The 23,700-nt window shown below is 45.4% G+C and overlaps 1 protein-coding gene and 1 long non-coding RNA gene across 3 annotated transcripts in view; one reads left to right on the forward strand and one right to left on the reverse strand.

Annotated features, from left to right (window-relative positions):
• Positions 1-23,700, forward strand: part of LOC141059128 (uncharacterized) — a 97,394-nt gene that overhangs the window by 52,465 nt on the left and 21,229 nt on the right. The gene's annotated exons all lie outside the window — the stretch shown is intronic.
• The window catches only part of NECAB3 (N-terminal EF-hand calcium binding protein 3), a 209,657-nt gene that overhangs the window by 14,041 nt on the left and 171,916 nt on the right, over positions 1-23,700 (reverse strand). For both annotated transcript variants that reach the window (XM_073555394.1, XM_073555395.1), the window contains exon 11: positions 11,907-11,984. In XM_073555394.1, coding sequence (XP_073411495.1) covers positions 11,907-11,984 — 78 coding nt within the window. The remainder of the gene's footprint in view (positions 1-11,906; positions 11,985-23,700) is intronic.

Here is a 23,700-nt window from a genome sequence, read left to right on the forward strand (position 1 = left end):
GCTGAATTTGAGGGCGTTCCAGTGGATTAATTGATAGATACCGGTTCACAAGTGACAACGATGCCAGAATCATATTTCAAATAGCATTTCCAAGCCCTGGCCAAGCCAGAGAGGGAGACATTGATCCGGTTGTTTGCTGCCAATCAACATCCAATCCCAGTCACAGGGGTCGTGTGGATGAATATTTGAATCTATGGGCAAGAAGTAGGAAAGAAAGGGATCCTGCTAGTCCCTGAGCCCATCAAAGAAGATGTGCCTGTAGTACTGGGAATGAATATCCTATGAGAACTCGATCAGATAATGTTCACCAAATGGGGACCCAGTTACTGGACGAAGGCTGACACACACAAGCCTACTCAAGAAGCCCTTCAGCGATTGATCCGTGTCTGTGGGACGCAGAAGAGTGTGCCATCGTATCAGGCGGTAGGGGTCATCAGGGTCCCTGGGAAGGAGTCTTTAATCCTGCCTCCCGAGCGAGAAAGTATATTACACCTTCCAGTGGGGACTCATCGCAACCCTGACGGGCTGGAGGAGATAGTTCAGCCTGTGGAAGGCGGACGAGCGGACCAAGAAGTCATGATAGCTCGTACGATAGCTGTGGTCCAGCAAGGACACGTCCCCATAAGAGCTTTGAACGTGGGCCCCGGGGAAGTCACCTTGCCCCGGGGGACAGATCTGGCCAGGGTGTCCTTAAAAAAGGGCGAAGTGGTGAGTCAGAATGAGATATCTTTATTGACGATCAAAGGTGTGGGGTGGACCCTGGCAGTCGCTGCGGGGCCCGAAGAGAAGCCATCCCCAGAGTGGAATGGGCGGATCATCCTTGACCAAATGGAAGTGGATTTGAAGGCTCTTGGCCCAGAGCGTGTGCGGGCGATAGAAGCTATGCTGTGGGAAAATCAGGCCGCATTCACCCGTCACGCCGAAGATTTTGGCTGTACCGAAGCGATAACACACGAGATACCGACCGGGGACGCTCGTCCAATTCGAGAAGGATACCGGCAAATCCCACCCAAGATGTTCCAAGAGGTGAAGACATTATTGAGGCAGATGCTGGATTCAGGAGTCGTGCAGAGTAGTCAGAGCCCTTGGGCGGCACCGGTGGTGCTTGTCAAGAAGAAGGATGGGACCATCCCGTTCTGTGTAGATTACAGGAAACTCAATGCCTGCACTGTGCGAGACTCATATCCGTTACCCCACATGGAAGAATCCTTGAGAGCGTTGGGGAAAGCCAAGTACTTCTCCACCTTGGATCTTGCAAGCAGATACTGGCAAGTGGCCGTGGCCAAGAAAGACAAGGAAAAAACTGCCTTCATCCTCCCTATGGGATTGTTCGAGTTTAACCGGATGCCCTTCGGGCTCTCCAATGCTCCGGGCATGTTTCAATGGCTGATGGAAAAGTGTTTGGGAGACTTAAACTTTGAGGCTACCCTGATCTACATGGATGACATCATTGTGTTCTCTGCCTCGTTCAAAGACCATCTTGCCCGGCTTGGACAGGTACTCGGAAGACTGCGGGCTCATAACCTGAAGGTGAAGCCAAAGAAGTGCCACCTCTTAGAGAGAGAGATCGAGTACCTGGGCCACATAGTGTCACAAGACGGAGTTCTGCCTTCACCAGAAAAAGTGGCTGCTATCCAGAAGTGGCCAGTTCCTTGAATCGTGCGGGAACTCCAGGCCTTCCTTGGACTCACCGGGTACTACCAACGGCTTGTCAAAGATTTCTCAAAGGTGGCGGGTCCTCTGAATGAACTACTGAGGGGGACCGCCGGAGTGCCGAAGACCCAGTGCATCCCCTGGGACCAGAGGCGAGAGGAGGCCTTTCAGGATATAAAGAATGCTATTACTTCAGCCCCGATTTTGGCCTACACAGATTTTGATCAACTGTTCCTGATGTACACAGACGGTAGCCTTCATGGACTCGGTGCAGTACTTTCCCAAATACAGGATGGACATGAGAGAGTCATTGGGTATGCCAGTAGGTCCCTGTGAGACAGTGAAAGAAACCCCCATAGTTACAGCTCTTTCCGGTTTCCTGGCCCTCGTGTGAGCCATGACAGAGAAGTTTGTGGGCTTCCTAGCAGGGACCAAGATTCAAGTTCGAACGGACAATAATCCCCTGGCCCACCTTGAGAATACTAAATTGGGGGCCTTAGAACAATGGTGGGTGGCTCGCCTGGCCAAGTTTCACTTTACCATCCGTTATCGCTCTGCTACTGAAAATGCAAAAGCCGATGGCCTGTCACGAGTGACGGTGAAAACTCCAGTGGGGGATCTCGATGAACAACTTGAAGAGGAAGAAACCCCAGACTTCCGTAAGTTCAAGACCCCAGTGGTTGCGGTCCAGTCAAGTAGGGAGGCATGCACACTACCCCGATCTCTGGAGAGAACCAATTAAGAGTGGGGAAATGTTCAAGATGAAGACGGAGGGCTGAGACAAATGAAATGCTGGGCAGCGCAGAAGCGGAAGCCAGGCAAACAAGTAGAGATAGTCTGAACGCTGAGATGAAGATTGTCTTACACCAGTGGGATAGGCTGGAGGTGCGAGAATCGGTGCTATATCGCAAGAGGCAACAGCCGAAAGATACTGAAGTAAGGTGGCAGTTGGTCATCCCAGGAGGAATGGCCCAAGAAGTGGCTAAAGATGCCCACGAATTCGGAGCCCACTTCGGGTCCACAAAGACCTACCAGTGGTTACAGCAGCACATGTACTGCCCACGGTTGGAGTCCGTAGTAGAAGAGGTTTACTGACAATGTCGGGTATGCGACCTCATTAAGAGTACTGAACAAAGGCCACCCATCCAGACCATACATACTAAGGAACCTCTAGAAGTCTTGATGATCGACTATCTCCTTGTTGGACACTCAGCCTGGGGACCACAGTACTGTTTGGTGATGACCGACCATTTTAACAAGTTCACGGTAGTCACCCCGACTAGAGATCAGACTGCCGAGCCGGCGGCACAGGCCATCTGTCAAGAGTTCATCAGAGTGTATGGGTGCCCAAAGCGCATCCACTCTGACCAGGGTGCATGTTTCCAAGGCAAGGTGATGGAAGAACTGTATCGTTTGTATGGCATCGAGCGGTCCTGGACCACCCCTTACCATCCTCAAGGCAACGGAGCATGTGATTGCTTCAACTAAACCTTACTTCAAATGCTGAGGACATTGGAAGAGGACAAGAAGGCATGCTGGCCAGATTTCCTGCCAGAGTTGGTCTGGACCTACAACAATCGGGTCCATTCCACCACGGGTTACACCCCCTATCTGCTGCTGTTTGGAAGAGCTGGATGAGAGATCATTGAATTGAAGTTGGAGCAGCCAGAGGAGCTGATGGAGCGAAGCGTCACTTCATGGGTGAAAGAACATCGGAAACGACTGTGAACAATTCGGCGGTTGGTGAGTCAGCAGCTACAGGACAAAGAGCATACGGGCCGTAAACCAATTCAAGAGATACCGCTCTGGCCTGGGGACCGAGTATTAGTCAGGGAGAAACGTCCCAATTGTAAACTAAGCAAGAGATGGGAAGTACAGCCTTACAAAGTCATTGAGCGAGTGTATGCTGACGGTCCGGTCTACAAGGTGCAGGTTGAGAATGGGGCGTCCGCCCCTAGAGTGCTCCACAGAAAAATGCTACGGCCATGCCAGTCTGAGGCCCGTTCTGTACCATTGCTGCCTGAAGGTGCTGCCCCACTTCCTGAACCTGTCTTTCCTGCTAATGAAATCAGTGATGAATGGTGGACCGGCCCTGACACCATGGGGGTTCCTCAGGCGCACAGAGAAGGTAATCTTCTGGATGTACCACTACCGCCATGTGACGAAGAATCCCAAAAAGAACCTACTACAACTCCTGCAGCAAGCGTTCCTCTGGAAGATAGTCAAGAGCTCCGGAGATCCCAGAGGTCTACTGCAGGGGTTCCACCAGTCCGATACATAGAACAGTGTTCTCTGTCTGTTTTACCAATTTTATTGCCTCCTCTATAGGTGCTGTTCCCACTTTGCAAATTTCTTCATTTCACTGCAACCTTGATGTTGTGATGGCCGAGGATGACCATCTTTAAGTAGGGAGGCATGTAAGGGGCTCACATTGCTATGGACAGCAGACACATGCTGCCCCTTTAAGAGACAGCACCCCCTTGGCTGATGCGATGATACATTCGATTCTACCCTTCAAAAGACTGCTTTGGTTTGCTCTTCTAGCTATGGAGAGAGGAGGGGCTGTTTTCCCAGTGAGTGTTTGGATCTGGGAGTCTGCAGGAGACTGACGTGAGGAGAAAAATGTGCAGCTTAGAACTGACTGAACCTGTGGGATTGTGTATACCCTTCTGGGGATAACGAAGGTGGTTTTCTTGTGTTACTGCGAGGAGGCACGAAGATCTACAAGGAAGGAATTCAGAAGAGGCAGTTCACCGTTTCTAGGAACAGGTTCGGAATCGTCACACAAGGAAAAGACCACATTGCACAGAGCTTCCAGGGAGGACATCGCATCATCTTGCAGAGAACTGCAGGGGGTCCCCAGGAAGGAACTGAGACACCAACTTCGCCGTGAGTGTTAACCCCGTGTGCGCACATGTTTAGGGCTTAGGATAGGCTGCAATAAACAGAGCACGGTAGCCGTGCGGCCGAAGTAGCAGCGGCCAGTCAGGCTACAGTTAGAGTAGCAGCATACTGTACTTTATTGTATTGTTTTGCCTTTGGAAAGAATACACTGATCTGTAATAGTTGGTGCACCGTGTCATTGCATACCCCTGTTTACACTTTCCTAACACTGAATTCCTTGCCTGTAAATAAATTAACCCTTTTTTGTTTCCACATCATCTTGTGTACTATAGTCTCCCTGCTTTGTGGTGGTCCCCCGGCCATCGCTTCATCTAGTCGATGTCTCAGCCGCTGGGCCCAGCTGATGAGAAGTTGACGCAAGCTTCGGGCGTTCCTACGCCCAGGTGGAGCGAGGGCTCAACAAGCCCCTGTTCCTCTGCGTGGCACCTCCTGGCAATGGCAGGGCGACGGTGATCAGGGCCTGGGGCATGTAGGCCTCAGCCACGGGCTGGAGTCGGACAGCCGCGGCCGTGGGTGGCAGCGGGCAGGCCGCAGCCGCGGGCTGGAGTCGGACAGAGGTGGCCGTGGACAGGCCGCAACTGCAGGCTGGAGTCGGCCGGCAGTGGCCACGGGCAGCAGCGGGCAGGCCGCAACCGAGGGCTGGAGCTGGGCAGCGGCGGCCACGGGGGGGTAGCGGGCAGGCCGCAACCGCGGACTGGAGCTGGGCAGTGGCGGCCGAGGGCAGCAGCGGGCAGGCTGCAACTGCAGACTGGAGCGGGGCAGTGGCGGCCGCGGGCAGCAGCAGGCAGGTCGCAACCTCAGGCTGGAGTCGGACAGAGGTGGCAGTGGCGGCCGCGGGCAGCAATGGGCAGGCCGCAACCGCAGACTGAAGTGTCGGGAGCGGATGCACGGTCGTTTGGTCAGCATCCCTCTGCTGGGCTGCTCGGGGCTGTCTCCTGGCAGTGGTGAGTCTCCCTCCGTTCTCTCTGGTCGTCGCTCACTTCTCCTGGCTCTGGCGCCGCCTAGGCCTCCTGCTCCTTCTCTCCTGCTCTGACGAGTGCCCCCTGCTGGCGTTCTCATCTCCCTTTATATCAGCTTTGCCCCGACTCCTTCTAGAACTGTCTCTGGTCCGTCCTCTCAATATGTCCCCCGGAAACAGTCTCCCTAGGAACCTTGGTGACAGTCCCCTTGGTTCCGGTCCTGCCACACAGCGGGGACTCTCCCTCCTACACTTGTATAATGCCTATGTAATTTTCATGGTAATACGTAGAATGGAGGAGTTAACGCAGGAATCCCCATGAGAGTGTATAAGAATAAGTGCTTCAAAGATAAAAGGGGAAACGTTATTACTAGAGATGGATGGACACCTGGATGTTTGGGTCCGGTGGGTTCAGCCGAACAATTCCAAAAAGTTTGGGTTTGCGTACCAGAACAGTACCTCGACCCGAACCAGAACCCCATTCACTTGAATGGGGGACCCGAACATCCAGTGTTTGCCACACTGTCATGTGCATGACAGCGCGGCAAACACTGCTTCTGATTGGTGGTAAAATCATCACCGCCTGCGAGTTAGCTGTGGTTTACACCCTGTCAAAAGACAGCATGAGCCAGCAGCTGTGATCAGAGCTATAAAGTTTACTTCTGGTTACTGGTGTCAGCTGATGGGACTACTGTTTCGAACAGCCGACGTATGCTGCCGCTATTAAAAGTGAGAGCAGGAATGGCTGATGGGAGTATTCATCAGTCGTCACCTGTGCTGTACATATATAATAATAAAGAAAAACAGCGTGGGTTCCCCTGTAGTTTGATAACCAGCCAGGCAAAACTCACAGCTGGGCGCTGCAACCCTTAGCTGCCAGCTTCAGCAAGGCTCATTATCAAGAATAGAGAGGTCCTCACGCTGTTTTTTAATTTATTTAAATAAAAAAGTTTAAAAAAGGTATGAGATCCCCCTACCTTTTTGACTACCAGCCTTGCTAAAGCAGACAACTGGGGGCTGGTATTCTCAGGCTAGTAAGGAACCATGGTTATTGGCCCCACCAGTCTAAAAATAGCAGCTCGCAGCCACCCAGAAACGGCACATCTATTAGATATACTGATTCTGGCGCTTTGCCTGGCTCTTCCCACTTGCCCTGTAGCGGTGGCAAGCGGATTTCATATTTTTGGGGTTGATGTCACTTTTGTATCATCAGGTGACATCAAGCCCACGGATTAGTAATGGAGATGTGTCTATAAGATACCCATCCATTACTAATCCTATAGATATTTGGTAAACAAAGACACAGCCAGAATAAAGTCTTTTATTTGAAATAAAACAAAACACACTTTTCTCTTTTTATTTAAAAATTACATTTTTTTGGGCATTAGTTATACTCAACTAATGCCCATTCCATTGAATCCCTTGTCTCCTGTAATAAAACATAAATAAAAAACAACAATATCCCTCACCTGTCCATTGTTCTCTCCCACATCGTAATCCATGTTTGGGGCATAAACAGTTTTCAACGAGGACGGTGCCAAGATGTGACAGTTCAGCCTGAGAACCACTGATGAATAAGCTGCAGTGAGCACAGCTTCAGTGACTAGCGCTGACGTCATCAAGGTTACTGACGGTCACTGAGGCTGCATTTTCAGCTGGGCTGAACTGCGGTGGCCACGGTGAGTTTCCCGCTAGCACAGTGAGAAAAAGTCTCACAGTGCAGAGGCGAATTCACCTCAGTTCAAATTCACCCTGTGAACTGGGGTGAACTCGCCTCTGAACTGTGAGACTTTCTCACTGTGCTAGTGAGGATCTCACCGAGGTCACCGCAGTTCAGTCTAGCTGAAAACACAGCCTCAGTGACCTGCTGTAACCTCGATGACATCAACCCTAGTCACTGATGCTGCACTCCTAGGAGCTCATTCATCAGTGATTCTAAGCCTGGATAATCGAATCTTGCACTGTCCAAGTTGAAAACTGTTTATCCCCCAGACATGGATTACGGCATGGGACAGATCGCCGGACATGTGAGGGATATTGTTGTTTTTTACTTTTGTTTTCTTACAGGAGACGAGGGATTCAATGGAATGGCGTTAGGTGTTTGTTATTTTTAAATAATAATGGAAAAGTGTGTTTTGTTTTATTTCATATCAAAGACTTTATTTTGGTTATATCTTTTTTTACCAGACAACTATAGAATTAGTAATGGAATGGTGTCTTACAGATGACTCTTCATTACTAAGTTGCAGGCTTTTTGTCACCTGACAATACAAAGGTGACGTCAACCCTACAAATATGAACTCCACTTGCCACCGCTACAGGGCAAATGAGAAGAGCTGGGTAACGTGTCAGAATTGGTGCATCTAATAGATGCGCCTTTTCTGGGTGGCTGCGAGCTGCTATTTTTAGGCTATGGGTAGCCAATATCCATAGTCCCTTATCAGCCTGAGAATACCAGACCCCAGCTGTCAGCTTTAGCAAGGTTGGTTGTCAAAAATAGGATGGACCCCATGCCGTTTTTTTAAATTATTTATTTAAACACTTAAAAAATCAGAGTGGGAACCCCTTTATTCTTGATAACCAGACTTGGTAATGCTGACAGCTGAGGGTTGCAGCCCCCAGCTGTGAGTTTTTCATGGCTGGTAATAAAAATATAGGGAAACCCAAGCCATTTTTTTTTTAAATTTTTTGCTTACATTGGAGGCCCGGCTGATGAATACTCCCATCGCACGCTCCTGCTCTCATTGTTATTAGTGGCAGCAGGCGTTGGCTGATGGGAACAGTAATCCCATCAGCTAACACCAGAAACCGAAGATAAACTTTATAGCTCCAATCACAGCTGTGGGCTCACGCTCATGAGTTTACCGCTGATCAGAAGTGGTGTTTGCCGCACCCGAGCAGTAACACGGACTTGTTGGTGAAGTCTGTGTTCAGTGTCTGTGCCCGAAAAGTCGGTGTTCAGTATGGACGCCAAACTTTATTGCTTGGGTTCGCCCATCTCTAGTTATTACTAATATACTATAAGGATAGGAAATAGATAAGGAATAGTTAATTTTAGGTACTTGCCCACAGATGGGAGGTCAATAGTGTTGATAAAAGGGGAGTACTTCCTGATTATAGTTAAATAGGAGTAGGTGTAAAGATAAGTAAGTTCATTGCTGAGGTCACGTGCAGTGGGCTGCTAGGGTTAACATGGGCCTATCAGTTGGGGCAGCAGATTGCCATATAACCATTCTGTGCGGATCCTTCGGTCGGGCCAAGGACCTCCAGATGGGGATCAGGGCCATTGGGTATGTTATGCCCGCAAGACTGAAGGGAAAGAAAGACACAGATTCCCTAAGGCAGAAGGTAATGGAATCAGGGTGCACTGCCGTTGATGGAGAGTAATCACTAGTATTAGTGGAGTCACTAGGAAAAAGAATGCTTCATCCAGAACGAGTGCTAGGGCTGAAGTTATTTCCGGTAAGTGAGGGATAGACTGTAACCCATTGTGCCCTATCCCACATGCTCCAATGTAATAACCATGAATTGTTCAGTAAACGTTTGACTGGTGAAAAGCAGTTGGTGTCCCCTGGATTGTGTGCCGTGGTTCCTGAAGATGGCTCTCAAGTGAGTGTGATGCATCCCACACCTAACAGCACACTGGGACTGGGACACGATTTTTCTGTAGGGTGCCAGAGTGTGCAGCAGGAGCTTGCCCATGACTGCCCCGCTCAGGCACCTTACAATATTTCAAGGCAATCTGTCACCAGGATTTTGTCACCTAATGCAGCAAATATTGATATGATTTAGATTTCTCTTTTGTTCAATGACTTTGCATTTTACTAATTGATAAAAAAATAAACACTGCATTCTTAATTTGCAGCATTTTTCCACACCTGCCGAAAACTTTTGCACTATACTGTATGTCCATGAGATCGCAAAGTTCTTTCCTACACTGTTGAATTTAGTGATTTCTAACTTGTGGGTTTAGTTGTTTTCTTATTATACATAAAATCTAGTTTGAGCAAACTTTATATCTGGGAATCTATAAAAGGTGTCAATTACCAGGAGAGTACATCCTAGCCGTGGATTTGGGAGAACACATTGGAAATGGCCAACTGTGTTCAGTCCTTTTGTTCCCCTACAGATGCCTCAGCTTCCTGCTCAGGGTTTCATGCCGTGAATTTTACCCAGATTATCGGACTTGGTTTACCGTCGCACCCTGTGCACTTTTCTTGGATTTACGTCCCGCTGTTTCCAGCAGCCTGTGCGGACTTCTAATTTGTGTCCCCCCTCAGGTCTATAAAGCCTGGCCCTGCAAGTTCTCGTTATATTGCTTTTCCGAAAAGTGTTGGAACTTACTATTATGTGTTAGTAATGTCCACCCAAAATGCTTGTTAGGAATTAATTTAAAGGACACACAGACAGACATGAAACAACGAACATATGTAAATAGCAGGCAGCCTACAATCTATTCCTCAATGGTTTCTAAGTGTTCTATTTTTTCAAGACTTTATACACACAACTGCTTTTACACTGCATCTTATCCTAAACACTGTATATCAATGCCACCCAAATACTTTACCTATCTCTTCTCTGCCATCTTCATCATCCCCCCCTTCCAGAGATGAGCATCTATTGATGTTGAGGGGACTTTGGCTGACACCTTTGTGACATTTTGGCTGGCAATAGGGAGATATTATGATTGGCAAAGGGGAGCATTTTGACTGGAAATGCATTGGAGTCATACTCTAGCAGACTGTGTAAGGGATAGGACACAATAGAGAGAGGGCATATTGTGCTGTGCACTGTAATATACAACTTAACAGCCAAAGACTTTTGGAAAAAAAAAAACACTGATTCATGTTGTTTAAGACGCCTGAAAACAAAACAGATAATTTGTACTCCAGTCTTCATGAAGAGTCTGCTGGAGAAACATACATGTGCATCTTAATGAATTGAACTCATTTTCAGCTTCTGTGCACCAGAAAAAGAGAAATATACTCTGGTCGTTGGCTACATTTCTGCTAAAATTTCTGTTACTTTTGAACCATCAAATTATGAATTTGTTGGATTTTGCTTGCCTTTGCCACTACGCTAAAATCAAGTTTTTAAAAAGTTGCTGAAACTGGTGTAAAAATTACAATACTATGCTTTGCTCATAAATTTTGCAACAGTTTCCCAGCAGTTTTCTGGTTGAGCCCTGTAATTGTTCTGACACAACTCTTGGATAAAAAAAAAAAAACATAATATGGACGCATACCCTTAAATGGGTTGTCCAGGTTTGGCACCAAAGTTGCTCCATGTGACTCCAGACTTATGATTCCTCACAGTGCGTGCTATCAGTATTCTCTGGTGCCGGTAACGGGTGGTGCCAGGAACGGGCTATGCGTATACTTCCGGCCACATTCCGACTAGACGTGCACAGCCTCGCTAAATCCACTGGCCTGGATTGAATCCTGAGAACTGGCATATTGCGCGTGTTGTGAAGATTCACAGTTCTACAGTCAGTTGAAGTGACTGGAGACTTTTGTGTCAAACCTAGATAACCCCTTTAAGCAGTGTATGAGTCATAGCATTTCACTAGAAACATAGCTCAAACCTACACGTAAATGTTGGGTAAGTTTCCATATTCTTTTATCCGAGATCTTAGAATGCACCGCTCTTTGGTGTTACTGAAACCAGCAGGATTCCTAAATTATCTCTAGATATGAATGTAGAAGAAAGCAGAACATCTACATAGTAACAGAATATTTTATGTCGTTTTTAAAGGGATTTCCCACATTTGATATTTCTGAAATAAACAAAGATAAATATTCGTGTTCTTTGGGAATATATGTGTTTTAAAGCGGCTTTGTTGTAGAGGCAGAAGTGTATATAACTGGGTAATTTTTCTTTCTATGTTAAAGGGGTTGTCCACTACTAGGACAACCCCTTTTTGATCAAAAGACTTGGCCCCCATAAAATAATAAAGCCTATACTCACCTTCCGTGTTAGCGCCATTTCGGAGGTATAGTCTCTCATTCTACCTGGACTCACGTGCTTTTGTTGTGACACGTAACACCGGTGCCCAATCAGCGCTGATGTCACTGTCCCCACCTTCGAACAAATCGAACATGAAGAGGAAGTCTGGGCTCCAGCTCATCTCGGACTTCCTCTTCCTGCTCAATTCGACAGGAGGCGGAGACAGTGACGCAAGCTCTGATTGGACAGCAGTATCACGTGTCATAGCAACCGCATGGGAGCACCAGGAGACCGCGGAAATGGCGCCAGCATGGGAGGTGAATATAAGCTTTATTATTTTATGGGGGCCAAACAAGTGGTATGAGAAGATGTCCAAGTAGTGGACAACTTCTTTAATGATTATATTGTTCCTCAAATGCAGAGAAAGCACATTCATAAGACTTACGTTTTCCAAGACTTCTCATCCCTCCATATTTCATACAAGACATAGCCAGGCTGGGAGTGATGTTCTCGGGTGGATAAACTTAAAAAAGACAAATTTTTATTAAATGTTGATTTTAGGAAAATAAAATAAAAATATATTTAATATAACAAGTTTTAGGAAGAAATAGCGATCTGTGTGTTATAATATAACCTTGAAAAGATTGTTCAACTTTATAAAATTGATAGCTTATTGTCATCAACAACTGGCACTCCATCTAATCAGCTATTTAAAGAGTCTGCTGTTCTTGTGAAAGTGCCGCAGCCTCTTGAATGTTTACAGCTGCTTGCAGGTATTGGGCGCTTTCACTCAGCGTTTTTATCTACGTTCATTGGTCCAAAACCCCCACAAAACAGGCTTCAGATGTATGCACCGATTGGGGCCATTGTCTATAATGATGCCAACAAAGTCAACATGCGCTCTGACGTGCATCATTTTTGGGAGTATATGCCTACTGGAGGCGGACACTCAGACATAGTAGATTGGGTATATGCTCAAAAATGTTGCACATGTTGACTCTGCCGGCACCTCTACAGTCTATGCATACGTCGGAATCCTGTTCTGCAGAGGGGTTCAGAAGTAAGTCAAACGTGGACAAAAACACTGTGTGAAAGGGCCCTAATTGAACAATGCTACAATATCCAGAATGGCTGCACAAAAATATGAAGCAGGCAAGCATGAAGCAGTTTGTAAGCCGCTGTAAACATTGAAGCACTGAGGCTCGCACATGAGTGCTAGTGGCTCTTTAAACAGCTGCTCCGAGAAGAGACACCGGACAGGCGGGCACGGCTTGGAGACACCGGACAGGCGGGCACGGCTTGGAGACACCGGACAGGCGGGCACGGCTGGGAGACACCGGACAGGCAGGCACGGCTTGGAGACACTGGACAGGCGGGCACGGCTTGGAGACACTGGACAGGCGGGCACAGCTTGGAGACACTGGACAGGCGGGCACGGCTTGGAGACACAGGACAGGCAGGTGTGGTGTATGAAGGAACAGGTAGGAACTGAGCCGCAGGAGTGCGGTGTAGGCGGAGCCGCAAGAGTGCGGAGAAGGCGGAGCCGCAGGAGTGCGGAGTAGGCGGGGCTGCAAGGGAGCCGGGCAGGCTGAGCGGCAAGAGAGCCAAGCAGGCAGAGCTGCAAGGGAGCCGAGCAGGCAGAGCGGCAAGGGAGCCGAGCAGGCAGAGCGGCAAGGGAGCCGAGCAGGCAGAGCAGCAAGGGAGCTGAGCAGGCAGAGCGGCTAGGGAGCCGAGCAGGCAGAGCGGCTAGGGAGCCGAGCAGGCAGAGCGGCTAGGGAGCCGAGCAGGCAGAGCGGCAAGGGAGCCGCAGGACAGACAGAGCTGCAAGGGTGCAGAGGCTCAGACAGGGAGGACACAAGGAAGACACAGCAGGGAAGGAAGCCACAGACAAGGAGACAGTACAAGACAAGGCACAGGATATACAGCCTACTGAAGGGCAGAAGGACAAGAAAACACAAGGCTAGGACCGGGACACAGAGACCAGGATATGCAGCCTCCTGGAGGGCAGACAAAGAATACAAAACAATGCTAGAGTAATCCTCCAGGGAAGGAGATACACAGAACAGGGCCTGGCTTCCTCAGCAGCAAAACACTAACTGCACAGGCAAGGATTAGTGGGTGTGGAGACCCTATATAGTAAAGGGCTCCAGGTGATTGGTCGGGGACAGATTGGACCGGTGCACCCTGACTGCATAAGAAGCAGAGAGTTCAGGCGCCGACCCCCTATACACACAGTCAAGAAACATGAAGAGAGCAAGCAGGAAAACAAGAGGCATAGCGCATGGAGCTGGCAGCAGACAGAAATCACCGCATGACCTGGAGCAGCGAGTAAGTTGGTGTGCGGGGATGGGAGGCCATGCAATGATGCCAGCAGGGTTGTTACAATAGGTCTGATTATTCTAATCAGACTCTATTCAGAGTTTCATCAGAGTGGAATAAATTTGTTTCAGAGGTGGAAAGAAAAAAAAGGTTTCTCCACATTTCAAATCAGTCATTCCATGAAAAACGATCCGCATTTGGATAGCATCAGAGTGCTGTCTGATGTCTTCCATGGATCCATAAACTTGCATTGCCGATTTATAGCCAACACTCAGATCAAAATCAAACATATCATAAATCTGTCATGTGCACAGCCTTGTAGAATAACATGGGTATGAGTGCTATCCACCAAAACCATGGATAGCACTCATCTGATATACAGCTCTGGCAAAAATTAAGAGACCACTGCACAGTTTTATAAAAATCAGCTTCTCTACATGTCTGACAGCCATTCCATTCCAGTGTCAGTTGAATTCCAACCAGAGTACACCTCATTCTACTTAATGTGCTTCTGATTACGTGATCACCTGAACCAAATCTTATTTAATGAAGGAAAGTATAAAAAAAAACCCTGCTGTGGTGTTCAGAATCCTCTTGCAATAGGACAAGCTGGATGGCAAAACAAGTTCTAGTAATATCCTAAAAGTAATAGGAATGAAAAAAATAACTTTTAACCATGCCAAAGGAGTTGAAAAGTCTTGAGTGAGGAAAAGAAGGGCTCAATTCTGGCTTTACGAGCAGAGGGATACAGTGAGCGTCATGTTGTCTCCATACTTAAAATTTCTAAGACAGCAGTCCATTACAACAAGGTCAAGCAGACATTGGGAACAACAAAGCTACATACAGACCGGCAGAGGGTGAAAACGACTCTCCACAGACCGGGATGACCGTCGTCTTATTCGACTGTCACTCAGCAACGGCAGGATGACATCAAGGGACCTACAAAATGGCAGCTGGGGTGAAGTGCATGGCGAGATCAGTTCGTAAAAGGCTCCTTGAGGCAGGGCTCAAGTCATGTAAAGGTAGAAAAAAGCCTTTCATCAATGAGAAGCAAAGGAGAGCCAGGCTGAAGTTTGCCAAACACCTTAAGGATTGGACCATAGAGGACTGGAGTAAGGTAACCTTCTCTGATGAGTCTCATTTTCAGCTTTGCCCAACACTTGGTCATCTAATGGTTAGACAGAGACCTGGAGAGGCATAAAAGCCACAGTGTCTTGCACCCATTGTAAAATTTGGTGGAGGATTGGTGGTGATCTGGGGATGCTTCAGCAAGGCTGAAATTGGGCAGGTTAATCTTTGAGAAGGACGTATGAATCAAGCCGCATACAAGGTGTCAGGATATCCAGAACTGACATCAAGCCAGTGTCTGGACCCTGAGAAACCCACACTGCTGCAGGGGCTTACCGGGGTCCCTAGGGAGAGGAGCACGTCCCAGAGGTACTAACAGGACCTGAAGCACCTGACTGCTGGGGGCGTGGCCTAACTCCAGAAAGCTAGGAGCAGAAGGAGAACTCCTAGAAGGGTGATTATAGGACAAGGTTACCAAGGAGCATAGACAGACGTAAACCAGATCAGGCCGGGGTCAAAGCACGAAATAGCACGACAATACCAAAGGATTAGACAGAACTGATAGTCAGGACTTAGCAAGAGATCAGTATACCAGAATGGGCAATAGACGGTACAGAAACAGCAGGCAAGTGCACAACAGGGACAGACCGGGTCAGAAGCCAAGATTATCAAACACAGAAGCATGCACACTGCACTAGGCACAAACGCACAGGGGTCACTTAAACTAAGCCAAGGGCAAAAGTATAGCTGACAGAGAACCCTGGTAAGGAGTGAGTATAAATACCCCTCCCAGATCCAGAAAGAGGCCACATACACTTAACCCTGTGAGTGCAGGGCAAGAACCCTGTCCAAATCATGACACAAGGTTATCCTGGAAAAACAGTTGATTCCTTCTGCTCAGGCAATGTGCCCCAACTCTGAGGACTGGTTTTTCCAGCATGACAATGCTCCATGCCACACAGCTAGGTCAATCAATGGATAAAGGACCACATCAAATCCCTGTCATGGCCAGCCCAATCTCCAGACCTGAACCCCATTGAAAACCTCTAGAAAGTAATCAAGAGGAAGATGGATAGTCACAAGCCATTAAACAAAGAAGAACTGCTTAAATTTTTGTACCAGGAGTGGCATAAGGTCACCCAAAAGCAGTGTAAAAGACTGGTGGAAAGCATGCCAAAGCTATTGAAAGCTGTGATTAAAAATCATGGTTATTCCACAAAATATGGATTTCTGAACTCTTCCTGAGTTAAAACATTAGTATTGTTGTTTCTAAATATTTATGAACTTGTTTTCTTAGCATTATTTGAGGTATGCAAGCACTGCATTTTTTTTGTTCTTTTGACCATTTCTCATTTTCTGAACATAAATACAAAATTTAGTGCTTGGAAATTCGGAGACATGTTGTCAGTAGTTTATAGAATAAAAGAGCAATTTACATTTTACTCAAAAATATACCTATAGAGAGAAAAATCAAACTGAAAATTTTGCAGTGTTCTCTTAATTTTTGCCAGAGCTGTAAGTGGTCAGGTACAGGTGCATGAGCCTTAAAGATAAGTCATCTACTTGGTAAGGTTGGATAACGTCTTTATTATTACTGCAGCAGAGATGCACTACCACTTAGAAGCACTAAAAGGAAGATAAGGCAACATCTTTTTAACTGAAGACGGCCCCAATTCTGCATCTGGAAAGCGCAGCAATCAATGCTACTGACAAGGGTATTAGAGCCAATGACAAAATCTGTGCTGGTAGTTCTGGAAAGCATTTCTGTGATCAAGGTCTCTCTTATGTCTCAGGACATCATATGATTCTGTCCTTGCTACTACATATACAGGTCAGGCACATATAGGATAACACAACCCACCAGATGGCTCCCAGAGTCAGAAATCTGGGCTCCGGGTCAGGAATGATACTGTGCATTACAGGGTTATCATTTTAAGAGGTTATTGAACATGAAAGCTGAATAATATTTCTATTCTGATGTAATAGAGCACATGCAGGAATGGGACATAAGGAACAGATGTGTAGTCTATGATCATTTCGCACCTACAAGGCAATTTTTCAAGGCAAGGTGTATTGTGGATTTCTTTCTCTCTCTTGAATAAACTAGTCTTCTATTAAGGCTATGTTCACAAGCAGAGTTTTTATAGTGGTTTTATACAAATAAGAAGCTGACTTTTACAGCACCATTAAAACCTATGAGATTTCAGAAATCTAAGGCACACACTTGCTTTTTTTTCCCTGATTGAATTTTAGCACTGCAGCATTTTTTTACATTTTTTTTTGTATAAAAAAAGCAATGAGAAAGTGCAATAATGCTGCAAAAAATGCAGCAAACGGGTTTTGAGCAGAGCCAAATATTAGTCTCGTGTTGTTGGACTAAGGCTAGTTTCACACTAGCGTATGGAGGAGCTGCGGAGTGATGCGGACTTCCTCTGTGAAGCTCCGCCCACGGCCGCACCTCCTCCGGTCAGCTCTGCTTCCGTCAACATGCGGCCTGCGTACCCTATCTTTAGCATTATGTAAGCAGGCCGTGCCGATGTATGCGGATGCTTCCATATGCATCATTTTGACGGTGTGGCGACCGCAACAAAATCCAACACGTTGCGTTTGGCACAGGTTGCCGCACGGTCAAAACAACACATGCAGAGGCATCCACATACATTGGCACGGCCTGCATACTCAATGCTAAAGATAGATTACACAGGCCGCATGCCGACGGAGACGGAGCTGACTGGAGGAGATGCGGCCGTAGGCGGAGCTTCATGGAGGAAGTCTGAATCCCTCCGCAGCTCCTCCATATGCTAGTGTGAAACTAGCCTAAGTTGGTTAATATGCCTCCAGAATAATTTTCTCTGTTTCACGCAAGGTAATTCTCTCTAACAATTCCCATAGACATAATATGGCCATGTGCAGAACCTACATTAAAATCTCCAACCATCCGTGCGGTTTCAGGCACTTTATTTTAAGTACCATGGCCTTATTTTTAGGGAACTAAGGTCCAAACTCGCTTTTCACATTACGCTTGAAATTCAGCTTAAATATAGAAATGCAAAGCTTTATTTTTTCTTTCTATTAAAACAGCACTCATCAAAATGTGTATCCTCTTAATATACTACAGTGATCATATTATATAGCACTGTGCACTTACAATTGCTCATTTTGCCTTTCTACCCAGCTAATTCTTCTCTTTTCCATTGGGTCTATGACCTCACATGATTAAAAACTGACAAGCTAAATCTTTCTAAGCTCTCTGTATGAGTCATAAGTCACTGCAAATATCCTTGGCAGGGGGATGGGAAGCAGCAGGGTTAGGACTCGAAGAGGGGAATGATAAATGCAGGGACAAGAGAGATCCTGTTTCTACATAGAGCAGAGAAAAGAAAATTATTAGCTGGGCAAAAAAGCAAAATGAGCAATTGTAAGTACCCCGTGAAATATATTAAGATGACAGCAAATTATTAAGAGGATAAAAACTTTAATGGATGTGCTTCCTTAAGAATTGTAAAGATTTTAAAATGATTTGTGGGGATTTGAACAGCTGAATATACCACCTCTTGTATAATATCTGCTTTAATTTTACTCTGGCACATAGCTTTAGGCCAGTTAAACATTTGCGGTTGTGTCCGCAGCGTTTCGTCCGCATCCATCTGCATGCGTCATGCGTACCTATCTTTAACATGGTGTACACATGGACATGCGTTTGCATGCATTCGTCTGCGGATGTGTACGCATGCGTCATTTCCAGGGTGCGGCATGGCGTGGAAAACGCAACATGTTGCAATTTTGGGTGCGTCAAATATCCGCGGCCATACGCATGCGGACGCTTGCGGACAGAATGCGTCAAAACAACGACTTACAGTCTATGGGAACGCAGGCGTACACAAGCACATGCGTATGCTTTGCGTTTGCATATGCAAGAATTTACATAGACACGCCCATTGGGCATGGCTTGTGTAAATTCAAAAATTTGCCGGGAAAATAGCACTTGCCAATCATCCACAACCGCAAATGCGTTTTTTGCTTGCGTTTGCGGTTGCGGATGATACGCTGTGGATTCAACTGAAAATGTGAAACTAGCCTTAGTCATTTGGTTGCTGTGCCTGGTACAGTAGCTTAGTCATATTCACTTGAATGGGCTGATTTGCTGTGAGATGCAGTACCTGGCACAGACACAACCAACAACTTGGTGCTTCATCATTCAGCTTATCGGATATTAATGATATGATATCATTACAGTCATGTAAACCCTTAAAGAAATGTGCTAAATTTTCCATCACAAATTGAAATGACCCATTTCCTACATTTTACAAAAATATTCAGGATTGAGAGTCCTCAGTAGTTGATACCTTTTAATGGCTAACTGAAAAGATGGTAACACATTGCAAGCTTTCGAGACTACTCAGGTCTCTTCATCAGGCTAGACTAATACAATACTAATACTAATTGTATTAGTCTAGCCTGATGAAGAGACCTGAGTAGTCTCGAAAGCTTGCAATGTGTTACCATCTTTTCAGTTAGCCATTAAAAGGTATCAACTACTGAGGACTCTCAATCCTGAATATTTTTCTATCTACTGGCTAACACGGTACAAAGATATACATCTTTCCTACATTTTACATGAACTGAACTTTTCCTGCTGATAACGCTTTAGGAAATATCTATCCAGATATCCAGAAAAGTTTCACAATGACGATCCTTTCATAACAGACATTTTTAGTGTTCTTTCACCTCCATACGATAGAAAGGTGACATTCAACATCTGAACACTGAATCATACTTCTAGAAAATCTGATTAGAACATCACTTTGACTTTTTATTAGGATATATTGTCCCATGAAAAATATACAGTACATATTAAAGAACATACCCAGAAAGCATGTTATATGTTAATGTCTCTTTACCCAGCTATGGGGAAACATATTCTGACTCTGTATTATATAAAAGGACAAATATTGGAAAAAAGTTACATTAAAAGGAGCATGTAACCTAAAATAATATCAGCTGCACATACTGTACAATGAATGGCCAATTTATTAGAAACACCCATGTAGTAGCATGATGGAGACCTTATGGCCTTCAAATTTACAGCAGTTCATCATGGCATAGATTCCACTAGATGTTGAAATTGTTTAGGAGGAATATTGGTTCATGTGGACAGGATTTTGTCTTGCAATTTCTACAAATGATATGGAAGATGGTTGGATAGAGATGGTATTGACACGCTATAAACAACTTATTCTACCTCATCCCACAAGTGCTCTATAGGGTTAAGATCTAGGAACTTTAAAGACTAGAGGAGCAAGGAACCAATCTACATCTATATGACCCACGTAGAAGAATGCATTATCCTGCTAAAAGTGTCCTTCTGCCATAGGTTAAAGAGCTGCCATGAAGAGTTGCGCTTGTTCGGCTACACTGCTTATGTAAGCGCATCCACAAACATCAGAGGACCCATCATGTACCAAGAAAACATTGTCCACATCATGATTCCACTTCTACAAGCCTCAACTGGTGGACCCTGAAGAAGAAGTCAATATAGCTTAAAAACACATAACAGTTTTCATATTTTATCTAAATAAAAGTAGTCGCAACCATTGTGGAGAGCTTAGTCTCTTATTGCGTGTTGTCATATTTTAAAATTCACGGCATCATCAACTGCAACACCCTCAGCAGATCAAACTTTTTATTTTCTTTTGGCATCTTGGTTTCCTATGGATCAGAGCTGACAGAATGAGCTTGATTAATCACAAATTCTGACCTCCGATTGTCATGGTGTAAAAGAAATCTTAATTAATTTGACTATGCAATGTTTTTCTACTGTTTAGTGGTCCAGTTTTTGTGTTCTTTTGCCCATTAGAGTTTTGTGTTTCTGTTTCTCTTAGATAGCGAACGGTCGCTGATTGGTGCATTTTGCATGCGATTGTGTTTTTAGGCGCATGCGTTTTAACCAGTTTCTAGCCATGTTAACTCTTAAATGCATTCTGTGCGCAAGCGTGCGCATGCGTTTTTTTACGCCGTTGGATGGACCCAAAAATGCAACAGGTTGCGTCGGGCGCGCCTAGGCGCACACTACAAAAAAAGCATGCGCACAAAAATGCATACAAATGCGTACAAATGCTAGACCATGCGCCCGCCATGTTAAACATAGGGGCGCATGGTGCATGCGCATGGACACGCACGATGTGCTGTGCTAAAAAACACTAATGTGAAACCAGCCTAAGATAACACTAACCAGACAAACAAGGGAAGACAGATATGGATAAATGAAAACTACAATCATACAAAATATACTCATCAAACAACCGAGTGGAAAACAGCAGAGGTATAGGAATTTTAAACCAAATAGGAGAGGATGAGTATAAACACATAAACAAACTCCATGCAACACTCTTCTGGACAACTCTCCAAACACCTACTGCAAACACGAACTTCACATCGAACTCCTAACCAGCTAGTAAGAACTATCACTGGCAAAGCCCAAGTGCCAGTGGTGAGCATATATAGCAGAGGGGAGTGGCCAACATTGAACAGCTGAGAATTCAGGTTGTAGAGTTTCAGGACATCAGCTGAACTGATTAACTCTTGTACTGTCAGCAAGGACAAAACCTGCACTGTTTAATAAGATGGTGACGCAGTCATATTCAGTGCAAGAGTTTGAGAAACCAAACATCGGGATCTTCTGGCCCCTCCCTGTCGTGGCATCCCCGTGACATCTCCCCACAGCTAATCTATCCCCAATGGCCTTGAATTTGATCAGTTTGCTCAATTTTCAAATTCTAAAGTAAATACCTACTTCCACTGATCCATGGAAAACATACTCACATGATGTTATCTTGCACTCCTGGGGCACATGTCTAATTTCCACACATGGAAACATTTTTTTGTGTCGGACACCTCATGTTGGGCCACAACACCTAGTTTGTTGTAGACTTTCCAATCCATCTCAAAGGTGTTCCTTGGGGTCAAAGCATGAGCTCTTCAGACTATTCAGATTGTTCTACCAGAAATTCAAAAGGAGTCAATAATGATTTCACCAAGGTTCACTTAGTTTTATTGGCAAGGATGATGCTGTGCTATCATTAATGTCAATGGTAACAGAATTGCTGACGGAATGTCCAAGCAGAGCCCATAACTACTCTATGAACATAGCGTACGGGCTGCCCTATCCATTAGCTTAAAGTTGACCAAACTTGCCTTTTCATATGTTTTGCCAACAGCTAACAAAACTATCTAACTGTGGAGCAAATGTATAAAAGAGGCAGATGACAAAGGTAGGATGCTTTTGTTTGCTCTACCCAAGAGGGAACTATAAGTCAATGTGCGTTCAGGCAAATCCTGGATTGTACATAGAAGAGGAACTAAACACTACTTCTTCCCTTAATCACACTAATTCCGGAAAAAAATAGTAGTAGATGGGCGCTTCTAATAAATTACAACACAAAACTGAACCATAGTGCTCAATGAAAGAGAGAAGCAGTCCTACGAAGAGCTCCCAATTAAAATTAATTTATTGATATGTAACAAACAATTACAACAAATACATTAGCAAAATGTCATGTAGTGGGCGCTGTTAGAAAGACACTTAAACATCTATTACGCAAGGCATGATGGAGGACAGGACAGTGAATCTTATATATGGGAGAATTTACCCACTGAACTGAAATTCCTGTCATGGTCCTGACCAGAGTTTATTTTCTGCTGTCCTCTCTCTGGACTGGTCATGCGGGGGTTAATCTCCTCGGCCTTGTTCTGGAGCTAGCTGGGCTATTTCATTCTGTCACAGCCTGCTGACCAGTGTTAGTGATAGCTCAAGCTTCCAGTTTAGAGCCTCTGTCCCTTGTACCTTGGTGATCCTCCTGCCTTTGACTTGAATCCACGTGTATGACCCGGACTGATCTCTGACCCCGTCTCTTGGAATTCCTCTTTTGTGCTACGTTCTCTGTCTGGCTTGTGATTCCCCGGCTTGTACCCTGACCACATTTTCCACACATGTTTTTGGACCCTGCGCTCATGTTTGGCTTTTTGACCCTCGGCTTGGTATTTTGACTACGTGTTTTGCTGCTACTTCTGGTACATCTGCTCCTGATCGTTTCTGACTCGGTTCATCTGACCATTCTCTCATTACGCGTGACACCAGTGCGGTTGCTCAGTGTTGCTACACTTAGTGTGTAACCTCTCTTCCCTCACCAGCTCCCTCTGGTGGAGGTTTCACTACATCAACATAGTGCAATACTTCAATACAAAAAATATATCCATGTGTGTATTGTCAGGCATTAAAAACAATCATAATGATTAGAGAAAGGATCCAATCACAAATGGTGCGTGAACAAAGTACTCCAATACCTTATTATACCCAAAATTCTATTACACCAAAGTCATAAATAAGATATTACATTGCACTGTTGCTATAATGATGTACTTAATATTCAAAGAGCGGTAAATAATAAGCAGCATATGTAGATGTTAGATATTACCATACAAAATCAATATAAATCCTCCCTATTGTGAGTATATGTAATGGTAATAAGCATGCCTGACAACCCAGTTAGTTAGAGGATAAGGTCCCAAAGTATAATATCGTAAGGTGCTAAAGTGCTGTGTATACTATACAGTCATGGCCAAAAGTATTGACACCCCTGCAATTCTGTCAGATAATATTCAGTTTCTTCCTGAAAATGATTGCAAACACAAATTCTTTGGTATTGTTATCTTCATTTAATTTGTCTTAAATGAAAAAACACAAAAGAGAATGAAGCAAAAAGCAAAACATTGATCATTTCACACAAAACGTCAAAAATGGGCTGGACAAAAGTATTGGCACCCTCAGCCTAATACTTGGTTGCACAACCTTT

This window comes from Dendrobates tinctorius, unplaced genomic scaffold (assembly GCF_039654945.1).
Source record: "Dendrobates tinctorius isolate UK_male_01 unplaced genomic scaffold, ASM3965494v1 ptg000223l, whole genome shotgun sequence".
Lineage (NCBI taxonomy): Eukaryota > Metazoa > Chordata > Amphibia > Anura > Dendrobatidae > Dendrobates > Dendrobates tinctorius.